Genomic DNA, 18,201 nt, shown 5'->3' with positions numbered 1-18,201 from the left:
GTGCGTCGGGTAGCAGTTGAAACTCCCTCACACAGCATTATTTTGAAGATGGAATACAGAGACACCACTAGAAGAAGGCCTGTTGTGTGGGATAGTGCTAAGAGCTGGCATTCTCTCAGCAGAAAAGCTTTATCAAATACCTTCTGTAGTTAGCTTCCAGGGTTTACTGCCAGATTGCCCATTTGAACCACTGCTGTCTCTTCTTTCTATATTTTATGTGCTCTTGGAAAAATTTTAAGCTTACAGAAAATTTGCAAGAACAGTACAAAGAACTCCCACATACACTTCACTCAGAGCACCCAGAGACTTTATTCAGTTTCACTGATTGTGCCAGAGAGATCCCTTTGACGGATTCAGGATGACTATTGAATCTGGGTGTCACGTTTTCCTAATATCCCTCAGTCTGGAGCAGTTCTTTGGCTTTCGTGAAGCTGATATGCTGAAGACAGGCTTTTGTAGAACGTTTCTTAATTTAGGTTTGTCTGAGATTTCCTCATGTTTAGCTGCATATTCTGTTTTTTTTTTTTTTTTTTTTTTCCTAGAATTTGTCACAGAAATGCTGCTGTGTTCTTTCCATTGCACCCTATCAGGTAGCAACAATATCTCTGCTTCCCATTTTGGTGGTGTTAAATTTTCTCCCTTGATTATGATAATGTGTGTCAGGATTTTTCACTCCAGAGTTACTTTGCCCCATTTGTATTTAATAAGTATTTTTGCGGGAAGATATTTTGAGACTCTTTATAAAAAGTCTATTCCTTGATCTACTTTTACCTGTAAGGCTTAGCATCCATTGAGATTTCTTGTGGAAATTAATATTTTACTTTAATAGAGGTCAAATGATTTCTAATCCTGCACATTCCTTGTGCATTTATGCCTTGGCTTTCTTTGTTAAGAAAGAGATTCCCTTTCCCCTTCTCCCTTCTTCTCTCTTCAAATTGTGTGGACTAATGGATTCTGATTGTATTCAGTGGATTATAATCCATTGACATGACTATTTTAATGCTTAAGTCTTCTCAGATTTCACTACTGGGATCCTCTTCAAGCTGGCTTCTGCTCTCATTATTCTTTGAGAGCTTCATTTCTTTTTGGCTCAAGGAGTTCCAGGCTCATCTTGTCCTCTCCCTGTGCTGGCAGCAGCTTTTACTAAGGAGTCCTGATTTCTTTTTGTAGATAGTGATATTTAGAAACCAAGATCTCACCGCTCCCAATATACGTGTGCTCCCACATACACACTTATATCATTATTTTTCTCAGCATCTGTGAGCTATCTATGATATATATATACACAAAGACAGACAGCCCTCAACTTACAATGGTGTCAAAGCAAGTATGCACTCAGTAGAAACCATACGCTGGGATTTGATTTTTGCCCAGGAGACTGATATGCAGTACGGTCCTCTCTCTGGTGATTCCGGGTAGCAGGAGGAGCCCACAGCCTGTCAGCCAGCAATCATGAGAGTAAAAAAACTGATGCCCGTACAATCCTTCTGTGCTCATACAGCCATCCCGTGTGTCACTTTCAGTACAGTATTCAATAAATTACATGAGATATTCAACACTTTGTTGTAAAATGGGCTTTGTGTGAGACAGTTTTGCCCAGTGGAAGTTAATGTAAGTGTTCCGAGAACATCTAAGGTAGACTAGGCTAAGCTATGGTGTTCGGTCTCTTAGTAAATTCATTTTCAACTTACGATATTTTCATATTTTCAACTTGCAATGGGTTTATCGGAATGTAACTCTGTCATAAATTGAGGACAACATGTATTTTCCCTTCCTCTACTTGTATTTCCTTTAGTCAACTGAGAAACCTGGCTTCCATTATCCTCACTATGTTTTCTTTTCTTTTTTTTTTTTAAATATTTTATTTATTCATTTATTTGACAGAGATCAGAAGTAGGCAGAGAGTCAGGCAGAGGGAGAGGGGGAAGTAGGCTCCCTGCTGAGCGGAAAGCACCTTGCGTGCCAGGCTCAATCCCAGAACCCTGAGATCATGACCTGAGCCAAAGGCAGAGGCTTAACCCACTGAGCCACACAGGCGCCCCCTCACTATGTTTTCTTATTTGCTCAACCCACCTGAATCTCACATATCTCCCTTCCACACTGAACTGCTTTTCACCCTGACAGATTTCTGTCCTTGGCCCTGGCTGTCACCTGTCTGCCTTTCCACTGGGAAGGAAAGAAGAAAGCAAAACCATTGGTGGTTTTGGATAGATACTTTTCTTTGCCTTTATTGGATTTATAAATCAAGAACTGTTAAGAACATTAATTAATATTGCTACCTCAGACCAGTTCTATTTGTGTTCATATTTGTAACTAGATCCATGTTAAGATGAATGCACAGGAAAATATATCTTGATTGATATAACTCAATAAGCAAACACCCATATTCATGAAATTTGAAATTTGCCAGTTGATGGTATCTAGGACTTATTGTTGAATTGCTTTAAGTGGTGTGTATAATAGCTTCTTTTTCTCAAGAAAAAGTTTAAGGTAGTAAAGAACAGAGAATAATATTTCAGGTAGACCAATAGATATTGTCACATTCAAATATTGTGTGTTATTAACTTAGAGAGTGAGGTGAGATGAGTGAGGTATGTGTCAGCGAAGGAGAACTTAAACGTACTAAAATAGTGTCCAGGGGCATTTGGATGGTATTAAACTGGAGGGTAGCAGTTAAAAAACAGTATTTAGAGGCAGCCAGTTTCAAATACAGAATGACTGTCAATCAGCTTGTTCCATAGACAAATTATTAATCTCTACAAGTCTAAATTTATCTATAGTACCTACATTATAAGTGTCTTGATCTGTTCAAACTGCTATCACAAAAATATCATAGACCGAGTGGCTTAAACAGCAAATATTTATTTCTCATGATTCTGCAGGCCAGGAAGTCTGAGCTCAAAGTGCTGGCACATTCCATGTCTGGTGAGAGCTTGCTTCCTGCTTCATAGATGACCATCTTCTCACTCTGCGCTCATGTAGCAGAAGGGGCAATGGAGTTCTCTGAGGTCTCTTATACAACAGCACTAATCCCAGACATCAGAGCTCTACCCTGAAGACCTAATTAGCCACCAAGGTCTCCATCCCCTAATACTATCATATTGGAGATTAGTTTTCAACATAAGAATTTGGGGGAAGAAACAGACATTCATTCCATAACAACAGGAATACCAGGCCTAGTATTTGACACATAGTAAGTACACATAGACAGGAAAGAGCTTTTATGTCAACCATCAGTGAAGTCTAGATTTTTCACCACTGTCCCCTTAGTAGCAGATACTAACACTGAGAGCCTGGCTTATTAGCACTCTAAATGAATTAAATGGTGTTCTTTTGCAGTACTGTATTTTACAGTTTCAATGGGTGTTTGTAACATATTGACCATGTTGTAAATGCATAGTTTTTAGTCTGCACAGGACATATCTTCTAAATATTTTAAAGGAACATCATGACACTTACTTTTTCTTTTTCCAGTCAATATGAGGAAAATGCAGTATCAGTTTATGTGGCAACAGTGGATGATGCCACTTTAGTATCTATTATATCTGTCAAGATGTACCCTTTGATTGAAGAGCACTATTGATTCTGAACTCATCAGAAATTGTTTCATGAAGCAACCCCAAATCCCTTTATTTTATTACAAGGAAACATGCACAAAAACAGAGGACATGTGGGAGTCTTCAGAGATTTAACTGAACTTCTTTGATCATTTGTATAAAAGTTAAATCTTTACCAGTTAGCAGTGATTGCCCCTCTGGAGACTGGAGTTAAAATCTGATTCCACTCTAACAAATACTGAGTGGAAATCCTGGAGAAATGAATGGCTCATAACATATATAAAACAGAGATCTGGACCCATTTACATGTCCATGCAAACCAGAGATGACTTCCAAGTCCTTTTTATAATTATTTAAAATTTAACCTTTCTATGTTCCTTTCCTTGATCAACCTTTTTCCAATGATAGCATTGCTGATGTAGGGAATACCACATGATGTAGGGAAAATACACCAAAGAACTTGAAAATAAGGTAAATAAGATTGCCTCTTGTGACATAAAGTAAAAAGGGATAATAAAGAGGGAATCAGCCACAAACACACACTGACAGATTCATATAATAAAATAAAACAAAGGTTCCTGAGACAAGACTGAGCTGTCAGAAGCATGCATACCTTTTATAAAAGAGACTCAGGGGTGCCTGGGTGGCTCAGTGGGTTAAGGTTCTGTCTTCGGCTCAGGTCATGATCTCAGGGTCCTGGGATCGAGTCCCGCATCGGGCTCTCTGCACAGTGGGAAGCCTGCTTCCCTCTCTCTGCCTGACTCTCTGCCTACTTGTGATCTCTGTCAAATAAATAAAGAAAAATCTTTAAAAAAAAAAAAAGAAAAGAAAAGAGAGAGAGAGAGAGAGAGAGACTCAGATGGGGGTGTGGAGACAGTTGATGGTAGAGAGTACTGGGTCTCTCATACTGAGGAAGATAGCCACAGTCAGCTCCTGAGCAGTACTTTTTTAAGATCTGTTTGTTCAGAGCAAAGCAAAATTTGTACTCTCAAAACACGTCCTGAATATGCTTTTGCTCCATGCAGATTTTTCCAGAGGGAGATACTATGAATCTTTAACTAACATGACCACAGTCATTCAGGCTCCTATAACAGCTGCTGATCTTGTTCTAATAAGAACCAATTGGCACTGGGCTTTAGACAGCCATCACAGTGAACTACTTAATGTGACTCAGCTTCTGAGATCAGTCTGTGAATACTGAGTCTGCAAGACTAGAGGCTAATCCTGGCTCACAGCCAGTTTACCAAGGCACCCTGCCTTCCTGGCAAGCAGCCAGTCAGCTTTCCCTGGGGTCTCCCATCTCACTGCATACTCTCCGTTTAAACTTCTTCAGTGAGTAACAAAAGTCCTTAGAAAACTTTAGAGGATTTTATCCCTTCATTCATAGACAGCTGGCTAAGGATCAGGTCAGGGAAGGACAGTGGCCGGTGAGAAATGAGCCTAAGTAGAGGAGCCAACTATAGTGGGCTTCAGCAGTAAATAGCAAGGGGTATCAATAGACAGGGCTATAGGAGAACCTGGGAGCCAGAGAAGAAAAGAAATGGGCTATACAGAGAGCCAGATATATTCCCCACATTTTAATGTTGACAAGAATCCTACATGCCTCAAGAGAATGCCTTTCCAAACCTTAAGTAATAATAACGCTTGAGTTCACAATTATTTTGAAAGGAGCATATTTTTCTTTGCTTTCATACATGAGCAAATTTAAATTCAGGTAGGGTAAGTACCTTAACAAGGTCACATGAGTTAGTAAGTAGGTAGTTAGAGAGCCAAGTTTTACACTGAAACCCAGAGCATGCACCTTTATACCATGCTTCCTTCCACGTTGCTATACTCCAGTAATGCCATTTTATCATCACTACTAGTAAGATTTTTTATTTATCAACTATTTCCTGAGTGTAGCATATTGTGAGACTAGGGCAAGGCATTGGGATACAATGGTGAGCATAAAAACATTAAAAGATTGGATAAAAGAGAACAAAAGAAGAGAAAATAGCATCCATAGAGAATGGGGTACAAACTGGAAGATTTTTGTAATAGAAGCCAGGGTAGGGCGATTTCATGAAAAGACTAATGGTCTTCTGTTGTAAATGCTGCCAAAACATCAAGGAAGGTGAAGACTAAGATGTGTTGATTTTAGCAACATTGAGGTCTTTACTGGCCTTTATGGTACATTCTGTCACTTGGATACTATATTCTCTTTCTTAATTTTGCCACGCTTTTTATATTCAGTTTTAAGTTGGAATAAAATAAGGATAGTCTGCCAGAAATCAACAGAAACCATTTGTATGAATTCTTACATAGCTCTTTCTTTTCTGTATCAATCTCTGTATATACACATACACCCATACATACAGCATAAAGTTTTCTATGATTTCTTAAAATCCTAATGAGCTCAGAGTTTTTATATCTATCAGATCAATTCAAAGTATTTTTGGTGATTATGCTTTATTTCCTTTCAGACAACACCAGGATTTAGAATAAAAATAACATTAATTAAAAATTGATTCAGAAAAAAACATACTGCATTCTCCTTTCACATATAAATATTCTCTATAGATGTTTTTAAAAAGTGAGAACTATTTAGTGACCTCTTGCCGTGGTCCAAACCCGGTCGTACAAATGGGACGCCCAGCAAATGAGAAGTCTCCAAAGGACACAGTCTAGCATACAATACTATAGTGCCTTGCCTCCATCTGTGTCTTAGTAATTCACGAGGTAGATTTTTTAAAATGTGGTGATTTGGATCAAATATATGTAGATTTTGAAGCTGCATCAGGAAAGATCATGCTTCTTAAAACATTCGCCTGTTCATAAAAGGAAGAAGCAATATAAGAAGTAAGATTGGAATGTCAGGATATATGCAGTCTGTCTCTTGCATGCTTTTCATTTGGTTAGACCTACTCTGTACATGTTACTCACACACAAAAATACATACCAATGCATACACACACACATAAAAATAAAATATACAGTAGATGAAATTTTAATGGGAATTTGGTTTTCATTGACTTCAACTTTTCTGAAATTTGTTTTTACTTATACTTCCAATTTTAGGATATGTTTTCTAGAATTTTCATGGAAAAAATAATTTTAGGGGTGCTTTCAGTACTTTTATTGGTTATTCTGACAAGAACACAACTTAGCCAGACTTTTTTTCTAAAACAGAAGAAAAAAGGTTGGATCTTTTCATCTTTTACTTCTCCAAAATACAACTATTGGTAATTACAAGCTTTCAAGTTTAGGAGAGTCTAAGAAATATGATTTAATATTTCACTCCTTTGTGGGTTGTATATGAAAAATATAATAAAGACTATCTCTAATAGATAGTTTTGGAATGTCTCTGTCATTAGGAAATGCTTATTTACCTTGATAGAAAACTTTTAACATGTTGATTTCTGCTTGTACTAGAGAACTTTGAGTCATTGGTGACAACAATTGCTATATGTTTCTGTCTTTTTGGTTAATTTCAGATCGCATTCAGAAAATGAAGGTACCTCTTTACCATCTGCTGACCCCTGTACCAGTCCTACTAAGATGGATTTATCATATAATAAAACTGCTAAGCAGTGCCTAGAGGAGATATCTGGTAAGTGACCTGATTGATGGGTAGGTCAAACCTCAGAATTTTTGCAATCTCTCTGTAAGTCTTTTTATTAAGCGTTACTGTGCTATACTGTTTTTTCTTAAACATAAATGGACTGTGTACATCTCATACTTCAGAGATTCTTAGATATTTGGCTACTTTGCTCAGGGTGATCTCTTTGTTGTTCTGTGAAGAATTTTGTAAAGAATGGCAGTGCTTTTAGAGGTTGAGATCTTTAAGTCATTCTTGCCCTTAGTCAAGTTCAATATAAGAGAAGTTCTGGAAAACTTTCCATTGTTAATAAGACAGCCCTTGAATATATTTGGAGATTTAAAAAATGTTAAGGATCAGATGTCAGTGCAAATATTCCATGGCCAATCTAACCCTTTTTTCAATTCTATACTATTTAGAAAACTCTTACATGATGGCTCCAAAAGTATATTTAGGAAAAAAAATCTAATTATGGAAATATTTCATTATATATAAATATTTAAGAAAAAAAACCCATATTCATACCCAGACACAATTTGTCAGACTTTTAAGTATATAAAACACACTTTTCTTTGTTAGTCCAAGGTATTTTTTTCCTAGGGCCCAGGTAAACATAGGCATATACGGAAAACCTTTGGTGTAATTGTGTTATATAGATACATATTTATGAGCAACTAAGAAAGCTCTTAGCAAAATACGTGCTTCTAGGGGAAAAAGAGTTTAAGAACATTTTATCTAAATGTAAGAATTCATAGAAGTAGTAGTATATCTGTTATTCCGATAAGTTTCTGGTCAGCCGTGGTAAATTCTGAAGGAAAAAAAAAAACAAAGAAATATTTAATATAAAAAAAGTTGCTATTGTACTCCAAAGATTCAAAGAATTGTCCTGAAGCTCATAAAAATAACCATATCACAAATTTAGGTGCTAAAGAGCTTCTCCACTTTGGTGAACTTGAACACTTTGGCAGGCTGCAGCAATTAACACAATATCCTCCAGTAGATAATGACCACATTGATAACACAACATTTCAAGGGGTCCTTGTAGAATTATCAGTGGCATCATCAGGCATCAGAAGTTTGTGTGAAGATTACAGTGGGCCAGTACTGAGTAAAGGTAGAAAAGGTGATGGCAAGACATAGCAATCGGGATGGTATTTGCAGATTTTTCAGTAGTTGCGGGAAGCTTTGGCTTTCCCATACCTCCAGATAGTCTCATAATCAGAATGATGATGGATATATGTATTGTGACTAGATATTTTTAAAACTTAGTATGGCATGAAGATTTATATGCTTCAGACATTTCTGTATTCATGAATGTCTTCAATTATGTATCAAGATACCTATGAAATACTAGAGCTCAAGTACGTAAGACAAAATGCATTTAGTACAGTTTGAATTCTAATTTTTATGGGAATTTCACAAGGAACATTGTTTCTTTGAAATTCATATATCACTGAGTATCTCTATTTAAGTAATCCATTTTTGATTTTTTTTCCTCCGGTTTCTTATTCTGTCCGCCGCTTGATCATTTTTTCACATTTTCAGTTAATTTTCCATTTAATATTCTGCTGTTTTAAATATAACACTTAGAAGTGAAATATAAACTAGACTTGAACATAATATAATAACTTAATGGATTTATTGGAGGTATAATATTACTTTGCATTTATGTTAATTATTTATATGGAATTATAGATTTGAGTCTGTGATTTAGATAGTATAATAAAAGAAAGAAAACAGCAAATAAATGGTGAAATGAGTCTTATCTGTGTCATTTCTGTTATTTGTTTAAAATGATAAAATAGTGGGGCGCCTGGGTGGCTCAGTGGGTTAAAGCCTCTGCCTTTGGCTCAGGTCATGATTCCAGGGTCCTGGGATCAAGCTCCACATCCGGCTTTCTGCTCCATGGAGAGCCTGCTTCCTCCTCTCCCTGCCTGCCTCTCTGCCTACTTGTGATCTCTGACTGTCAAATAAATAAATAAAATCTTAAAATAATAGTAAAATAAAATGATAAAATAGTAAAAAAATTCTCTGAGGCAAACGAGATTTTTTAGAAGAGGATATTCATTTATGATTAGTAAGCTATAATTTGAGTGCAGTAATTGGAAGAATCTAGGTGAGAGTATACAGGTAGACCAGTGATGAGAGGATGATTAGCATACCCCGGTCTTTCCTCCAATGATCTTGTCTTCTAATCCCTCCTGAGCTACTTAAGCTCATGGTCCTACCCTCCATGCAGGCATCATCAGTCTCTGCAAATTCCCCACAGACTCACTTCTAGGCATCCCAATCTTGCTGATTCCATCCTGGCTTTCCAGTGCTCTTTCTTTTGGTCCAACTCTACCAGTGCTTCTACTAGGATTTCTAAATGCTGATTTAAATATGGATCCCATTTTAAAATTCTATTCCTATTAGGTCTAAATGGTGATCCCACAGAATTTTACTGACCCTCATCAAACTCTGCATATTATTTCTCCATCCTGCCCCCCACCCCAACTCCTTGAACTCCTGTGTAACTGAATGCAGTTTGACTTTTGCATATACCCTTTACTCTTGCTCCCCTCTCACTTCCTTTGATAAAGTCACAGTCCTGGTTATGTTCAACCCTCCACCAGTTCCGTACCAGCAGTGAAGAAACCTGGAGGAAAACTCATCCCACGGTGATGTGATTCACTTTATATTTATGGCCTCCAACATTTAAAGAATATTTAGTGCTGCTTAGCAATCATTTTGTATTTCTTCAGTACATTCATTCTTTTTTTTTTTTTGTCATCTGAGAACCCTCTCAAGCTCTTAGATGACAATTTTATACCTTTTCTTCTCAAACTTACCATTCCACCTCTTCTACACTCTCCCTTAACTGATGACCTTGATGTTGATTTCACTGCAAAAAATTAAAGCAGAGAGAAAAGAATTTCATACACCCCTGCTGCCACATCTACCTACATACAACATTTATACACATTCTTTCCACCTTTCCTCAGATTACTTTCTCTTCTACCTCCTTAATATCTCCCTCTGCTCCAAATCATTCTCTGTAGTCCTCAGGGTGCTAGTTATCTCCTGTTTTAATTTTTTAAAAAATCAAAAACAGAACTTCTCTTGACCCCTTCCTTTCTTTCTTTCTTCTCCTGATTTCTGTTGTCCCTACTATATTCTGGCTGCTAGAGAAACCACAGACCACAAAAGTACTTGAAATCATTGCTGAGCCCACAGAATATTTCTTCAAAGACAAGATGAAATAAGGGAAGTGAAATGTCCTAGGAAGTAGAAAAATATACTTCCGGCCTCTGCGCTGCCATCATTTAGCTGAATTGTTCCTTGGTTTCCTTTTTTTTTTTTTTTTTTTCCTGTGAGATGACTGTGATGCTTAATAAACTCACAGGACTGTTGTGAGATAGAGTTTTATTCATCCCCCCATATTTTCAGTAATCTTCGCCTGGTACTTATCCATGCTGGGCGTTGCAAGGATTGGGAAAACAAACATGACTAACACATGAGCCCTGTTATGGAAAGGTAAGACACAAAAGTTAACACCACAAATAATTAAATTACTAGATGCCTGGGAGCAACTAAGTTAGCTGTGAAGAGTTACATAGGGCTTAAAATCATATTCCAGGAAGAAACAACTTCAATGAAAACAATTTGGAAAAAAAGATTCTACTTATTAGTTTTATTTGTTTTTTATTATAAAAGTGGGAACTTTTCTTAAGTTCACTGGAATCTTGGTAGTTCACTGGTTTTTTATAACCAGAAATTTCAGTGCTATTGTTATTGTTGAACTCTTGCTGGTAACGGTTGGTGCGGGGGTCTCACTGGGGAATAATTCTGTCCTGCTCTCCAAGAGAAGTAGCCCTAATGATATAGAACTCTGATGGATTTAGTCTTGGCAGGATAAGATCCAGTTTTGAGAATTTTTGAAGCCTATGCTATTTGAGGGAGCGTGAAAATAATATAAAAATAGAAATATAAAATTACATGTAGTGTTTTAGGAAGAAGCATAAGCTGGTTAGAAGATCTGTATCTTAAGAACCATTGGCTTCATAGTAAATATGCCTTGATATCCTGTTATAGTTTTGGCTGACCAGCATCCCCTACCCTATCTGCTAATAATAATGGCACCTTAATCTTATTTTTTTCTTCTTCTTTTTCTTTTTTTCTGGTGGGGGAAACCATTGTCCTATCAATCACTGCTTATGTGGTTCAAGTAAAATTGATACAAGCAGATCAAATCAGAACAACCTTTTCCCTTAACCACAGTGACCCTTTCAAGAATGGACATGTGGCCCAATTCAGTTTAGTCAGAACCAATGAGAAAAAATCTCAGAACTTTTCCCAAGACTATTAGAAGAGAGACGTGGTTTTTCCAGTAGACCCAACACTAATCAAAAGAAGCTAGCACCTTCCGGCAGTTACCTTCACCCTCAAGTGAAATAAACATAAAAAAACAGAACCAAGAGCAGGAGAGAATGAGCTCAAGGTCATTGTAGGTAATGTCTGGACCCTGTGCACAAGCCATGCCTAAAATTATCCATCCCCCTTCCCTGCATTCTTCTGTTTTGTTCCCCAGGAAAAATCCCTTTTTATGCTTAAACAATGTGAAAAGCATCCCTATTGCATGACCTGCAAGAGGCGTGACATGTAAAGATTCGTGATACCATTAAGGAGCAGACTTGAATGGTTCACACTGAAAAGCAGGTTTGCTGGATTCATGAAGTTAGCCAGGAAGCTTAGCTCTTTACACTTTCATCTACACGTAATTCACACGAAGTTACAAAAAACACTGTCTTTGTGATTAAATGGTAGTGGAAGTTAAAATGTAGTTTAAAAATGGTGTGAAAAAACATATCAGAAATGAATGACAATAAAATGGCATACAGGAGAAAACGCAAGACTTTTTCAATTTGGTGACCTTCTATCCCTCTGAATTCTTTGTGTATATCATTCAAGTTTCCTATTACTTGTCATTTTTTTAGGGGGGAAACCTAGGGATTTTTACCCAATCTAATAATGGGGGGGTTCCATTAATTATTACAGTCAGGTGGAAAATATTAAATAATTTGTGGCAATGGGTGAGTGAGCTTCTTGCCTATCCTTCAAGATTCATGCCACAACTTCAATACTCTAAGTCCAGCCAAAGTGGTGGCTCAAATTTTACTGCTATGGCTTGGGTTTCATTCTTACATTCATTGACAGAAAGAAGTGACCTCAGAGACTATCCCTTTCATCAAGTGCCAAGAGATCTTGCCAAATGTAAAGTAAGCTGTATTTTTTAGTCCACTGGAATCATTCAGAAAAGTTTTTAGGTGTACTTTTTTTTTTCTTTTTGTTTGTTTGTTTTTACATAGGTTCACCCTTGCCCTTTTTTTGTGCAGAAGGCTTTTTACCAACATGTATAACATCTGTTTAATGCATTTTTTAACCTTTATCTAGAATTTATAGTCAACTGAAAAACATTGAAAGTGCCAGACTGCCTTGGTATTAGCAAAGCTGGCATGCCATTTGTGAAAAGGTAATAACATAATTGAATGAATTTGGGAAATCATTTTAGAAGTGAGAATTTAGATGAAGCAGGATAAACTAATGGTTACATGTGTTTTCTTTTCTGACTTACCAGACTTTGTCTTGAATAATAGTCAATATCTGGTATTTAAGACTTTTGTGAATGATCACTTAAGTTGCCATTTTCTTGAATATTTAGAAAGATTAAGAAATCAAGCTCAGGTAATTTAAGTCCGTTTTGATCTCTTACTTAAATGGCCACTTTATAATTATGTTTATTAAAAGCTGAAAAGCATTCCTTTTTAGAACATTATAGAAGCTATGCTTAATTTAAGTCTTTGTAAAATTAGAGTGATTCTCATTTTTAGTATTGACAATGTATATTCATTTATGCACCAAAGCTTTTTCCTCCACTTTGTATAACATACATTTATGTGGGTGAATGCAAATAAGTGTAATTATACACATAAATGAATGCACATCCAAAGGAAGCAGGTATAGCTGCCTCTGCAGAAGCAAGAAGTGGGTTCCCCCACTGTTATTCAGTGTAAGTTGATGAACTGAAGTGGTTCCAGGGGAAAAACGATTATAGCTGCAAGTTGACAACAATATTTTTAGCTAAAGATATACCTTTTTGATGTTTTCTGTTAGGGTTATTCAAAATAACCGGTTCCTGCTTATCAGCCCCTTCCTGGGTCTACCCGTACTCGAAGACTATATTTCCTGATCCATGAATCAGGATAGACCATGTGATTTAATTTGACCAATGAAATATGAGTGGAAAAATGATGTGGGCCATTCCTGAGCAGAAACTTTAAGAGTCAGTTTGCTTGGATCTCTCATTGCTTGTTCCTCTGTCATAGTAAGAACATGTCTGAAGACTGTTCCTGCTCTTTTAGCATGGGTCTTAGTATTAGGGGTAATTGGATCAGAGCTGCAGCCAACAGAGTGGACGTTCATGTGAGCAAAAGTGCATCTTTGTTTTTGTAAGCCACTAGAATTTCTAAAACATTTGTAGACTCAACATAACTAGTCTAAACCATACTGACATTGGCAATCCTTGGCAATACTGAGATTGTAGTCTGCATAATTCTTTGTTGTGGGGGGCTGTCCTGTCATTGTCGGGGTATCAACATCACTGGCTTCTACCTACTAGGTGTCAGAAGCACCACACTGCCCAGTTGTAACAACTGAAAATGTTTCCCGATGTTGCTGAATGTCCCCTAACCCAGTTGAATATCCTCAACCCAGTTGAAAAACACTAGTCTCGGGCTAGTAGTTATCAAAGTGGGGTCCCAGAACCAGCAGTATCTGCATCACCAAAATATGTTAGAAATGCAGTCTCAAGCCCCTTTCAGACCTACTAAATGAGTAGGGATGGGGCTGGGGCCAAGCAAGCTATAACTTAATGAGTCCTCCAAGAGTTCTGAACACTAAAGTTTAACCACTGGTTTAAGCTGATTGGTAACAAGCTCCTTTGTATAAGAAGAGGACATAATTATTGTTTTCACTAATTTTGATGTCTAAAGCATAAGAATTCCCTTTTTTTATGAATCTGTGAGACTCAAGAGTATACTACGTGTGTACTTTAGTGTAATACATGTCAGAGAAAATAAAGTTATATAGCATTATTAAATCTACTGTAGTCTTATAACCTGGTGATTTACTGGGTCACAGTAATTCCAAATGAAAAAGAAATGTATTGCTTAGGAACCCAGAGGGGAGTGGCATTTTGATCTTTTAAAAAAAACACTTTGTAAGATGATGTTTTTATAAGGATAATCATCAGTTTCTCTGATTTGACATTTGTACCCTCATTTAAGCACACTGCATATAAGAAATTAAGAAATTTATTTTTAAAGACCGAAGAATTGAAAATCAGTATTCACATTCACAGATTTGTTTGCTTAATTGCAATTTCTTTTCTGCAAATAATTGTAAAAAATTGCCTTTCATTTAATTCCCTTTTATATATGTGTGTGAAACAGATCTAGCTATGATCTTCCTTGGGGCTGATCTTAAGAATTAATTAGCTTTGCAAAGAAGGTTATTATCATATGTAAATGTATAGGCAGTGTATATTATAATGCTAATTTATATAGTTAAGAAATTGAGCATTTCCCTTAGTTGAGGTACTTAATATGAAGTGAAAGCTCAGAGGTAATTTGATCTTATTAGTTCAGAAAATGATAGGGACTTATCAGTTGGAAAGGCACAATATTTCTATGTATTTCTCCACTTTCCTCTTTTTCATATGGAATGTTTATGGGCAGAAAACCTCAAAAAAATTTTTTAATACTCTTCTCCTTAGCTTTAAATAGTACACATGGTCCCTACTAACTTAATAAGTGTTTTAAAAGTTTTCCTAAATTTAGAGTTTTGGGGTGCTGGTGAATATACACAATCAATACAGGATAAATATAATAAATTGTTTTTATTAAAATATTAAACTACAAAGAGCTACTACTGCTGTAATAGTAGACCAGAAAAAATGCTCAGTACCAAAAAACATAATTTGTATTTTATATTTTTTTGTCACATTTGGACATCAACTTTTAATTGTGCTTTGAGTGAAAATATTGGGGAAAATCCTCTTGAGTTATTTCCTTTGCTAATTTTTACAGGAAGAAGTCTTGATTTTTTAATTGTCCTGTTAGGATTTTACTAAATAGCTTCAGTATAACAAGCCCTTGACAGATGAGGTGAAGTCTTTCCCTTTAAAGCATTATCTGCCAGCCAGTGGAGAGTGTCATGCTACGTTTTTTAGGTCCTTTACACTCTTGAATTTGATTTGTGCTTTTACAGCACAAATCCCAACATTCAGAAGGCAGATCCGCCTGCTTCAGCTGCCTGCAGCCATAGAGAATTAGTCTGTCATTCTCCGAATCAGAGAATGTGTGAGTGTGTGAGAGTGTGTGTGTACGTGTGTGTCCGCATCTGGGGCTGGGTGGCCAGGAGTGATTTAAAAGTGCAGAGGGTTAATAGTGTAGCCTCCCGTTCGGGCTTGGCTTTGAAACCTGTGGCATTCTAGGCTGGACAGCCGCTTCTGTGCTTCTGTTCTAATTTAGCAGGATGTTTGCTGCCATGGCAGCCAGCAGCATCCACTGCAGCAGCAAGGAAGGGCCATAGATCTGAGAATGCAGGTGGAATACTAAAGCCCCAGACGCTCGTGCAGCACTGGGCTTTGGTGCTAAATTTCTGCTCTTAGGGGGCTCCGATGCGGAGGCTGTATGCGTTACAACGTGCCAGCTCATCTAGAGTCAAGAGCTGCAGATCTAGATCAGTGAAGGGCTGGTGAGAAGTAGGGGGGAAAAAAAAGGAAGAAAGAAAGAAAGAGAAGAAAAGAAAAGAATAAAACAAAAAACCATGAGTGAGATCACTGGTGCCTCGCGTTTGGGAACACAGAAGTAATAGAGGGAAATGTGGACCCATCGTCCTGCTGAGACACGTGATTGGATGAAGACTGGAAAACGTAGTTGGCTTCCTGTGCTACTTTCAGCTGGAGCAGTGTCTTTGGTGAACTCTTTTCTGCTTCAGATACACTCAAGCAAAATGCTTGTAAGTACTGCTGATTAGAAAGAGAATGTGGCAAGCTTGATTGTGGGCAACTGATTAATTGTACTGTCGCTCTAGAGTCTTATGTGAATGTTGGCACCTGTTGGGATTTTTACTGAAGTGCATGTGTTAATTAAAACCAAAAATGCCAGTTGCTCTCTCTGTGTAAAAGACAATATGAGGTCCAGTTGAAAAGAAGCAGCCCCTAGAAGAGCCATGCAGCGGCCGGCTGAACTCTCTGTGTTTCGGAGCAAAGAAGTAAGGAGAAGGGGAGCTTGCCTTCAGAAGCAGAAGTCTCTGACCAATCTTGCCCTCACCAGCGAGGGGGAGAGGAGACCCACTGTGCGCATTTCCAACTGGTTTGGAAATGCCGCAAAGGCCAGCCAGAGAGAATCGGACTATGCGGAGAGGCGTTCGCTGTCCAGATTTGTCTCGCGCTCTGTGCAGTCCCTGTACCACACCGGCGGCCCGGGGGCCTGGAGCTTTCTGCCCACTAGCCAGTCAGGCAGTGAGGGCTTGGAGGGCTGGTCTTCCAGAAAGGGCTTGGAAGGCGAGAGTGATGAAGATAGCAGGTCCGAAGATGAAAACGTGTCCTCCAGGCAAAGTAGCATCAGCAGGAGCTGGGCTGAGGAGGAGGGAGAAAGCTGCCTGCGGGAAGGCACAGCTCATCTGGACGAGGACGTGATCCTCACAATGCTGGGCGACCTGGAACAGGCGCTTTACACTGACTTGTTAGGTAAGTCGGATTTGTTCCCCCAGAAGGAGGATGGGATTTTAAGAAGTTGCCCATTTGCATTAGCTAAAGAGCTTCCATTCTTCCGACTGGATTTTTAAAGCTGGTGACTCAAAAAAAAAAAAAAATTAATTAATTAATTACTTGTTGCCATTATTTTCTTTGTAAACCTTAACTTTGAGAACCAGTCGTAAAGTCCATTTGGAGAAAATAAATAGCAGCAATCTGCCCTGGGCACTATTGGCCTGGTATCCGGGAAATTCTAGACATCCATAAAGGAGTGGTTAATGTTTTACAATTGCAAACATGCTTGTTACTTAGTAATTAACGGGACTTATTTATTGAATTTTCCTCAAGGTGACCTCACCACAAATGTGCAATGAACAATGAAGGGGAAATGTCTTGGGGAAATGTTTTGTATAGTCAGTTTCTTCTGCTGCCTCAGTGGTATCCAAATAGATGGTCCTCGTTTGTACCTCAGTGACAAGCACCAGGCATAGGCATGCTAGTAATACGTTCAGAAATGCAGAGGCCTCTTTTGACAGCTTTACTCACACATTGTTTTGTTTGTTTGTTTGTTTGTTTGTTTTTTGTGTGTTTGGCAAAAAAATTCTCCCAAGTGTATACATTGTAACTATTTCAACTACTGTGTCAATGACTGTGAACTATTTTTATACTTTACAAAGTAGGCCTTTTTGATGGCCTAAGTCTAGTAACAACTTCTCACATAATCTGTAATTAATAAGCTGTGAAGATATCTGGAGTAATTCTTCTATTTTGTTTCAGTTTCGACTTTGCTGCCTGCCTAGATAGCCAGTCTGGATCCATTTTAGTTGTTATGTCTCACTGAGTGTTCTACCAAAGTGCATTTCCATCACAGGGTGTCTTCTGCAAAAATCCATAAGTTTCAAACTCTTGATCACATTGTATTTTGTTAATATGTATGTTTACAAGAAAACTTCATGTAAGACTCTCCATATTTGAAAGAATTAAACCTGACCAGTGATCTCTTTGTTTCTGGTTCATACAGCTGATGCTAAATGTGGATGTGTTTTTATTCTCTGTGTAATCTCTCCTGTTACCAGATGTTTGATGAAGCTTTCTGGAATCTTAGTGAACCAACTTTAGAAGAAGAAAGCTTAGAGAGACAGTGGCAAATAGTGCTTGATTTTTCATGTCTGTTTGTCTTTAGAAGAGTAATGTTTCCACGGGTATGGGAATAGTGATTTCTGAATCTGAATCTGAATGCACCAGGTGCTCAGACGTAGAAGATTGAC

The 18,201-nt window shown here is 37.7% G+C and overlaps 1 protein-coding gene across 8 annotated transcripts in view; it reads left to right on the top strand.

The window, feature by feature from the left end:
- The window catches only part of NAV3 (neuron navigator 3), a 610,320-nt gene that overhangs the window by 408,336 nt on the left and 183,783 nt on the right, over positions 1-18,201 (top strand). For all 8 annotated transcript variants that reach the window (XM_032854715.1, XM_032854714.1, XM_032854712.1 and 5 more), the window contains one exon: positions 7,031-7,146. In XM_032854715.1, coding sequence (XP_032710606.1) covers positions 7,031-7,146 — 116 coding nt within the window. The remainder of the gene's footprint in view (positions 1-7,030; positions 7,147-18,201) is intronic.

This window comes from Lontra canadensis, unplaced genomic scaffold (assembly GCF_010015895.1).
Source record: "Lontra canadensis isolate GAN:19392208 unplaced genomic scaffold, GSC_riverotter_1.0 scaffold9, whole genome shotgun sequence".
Lineage (NCBI taxonomy): Eukaryota > Metazoa > Chordata > Mammalia > Carnivora > Mustelidae > Lontra > Lontra canadensis.
The sequence above is the reverse complement of the archived record's forward strand: the minus strand, read 5'-3'. Positions and strand labels throughout refer to the sequence as shown.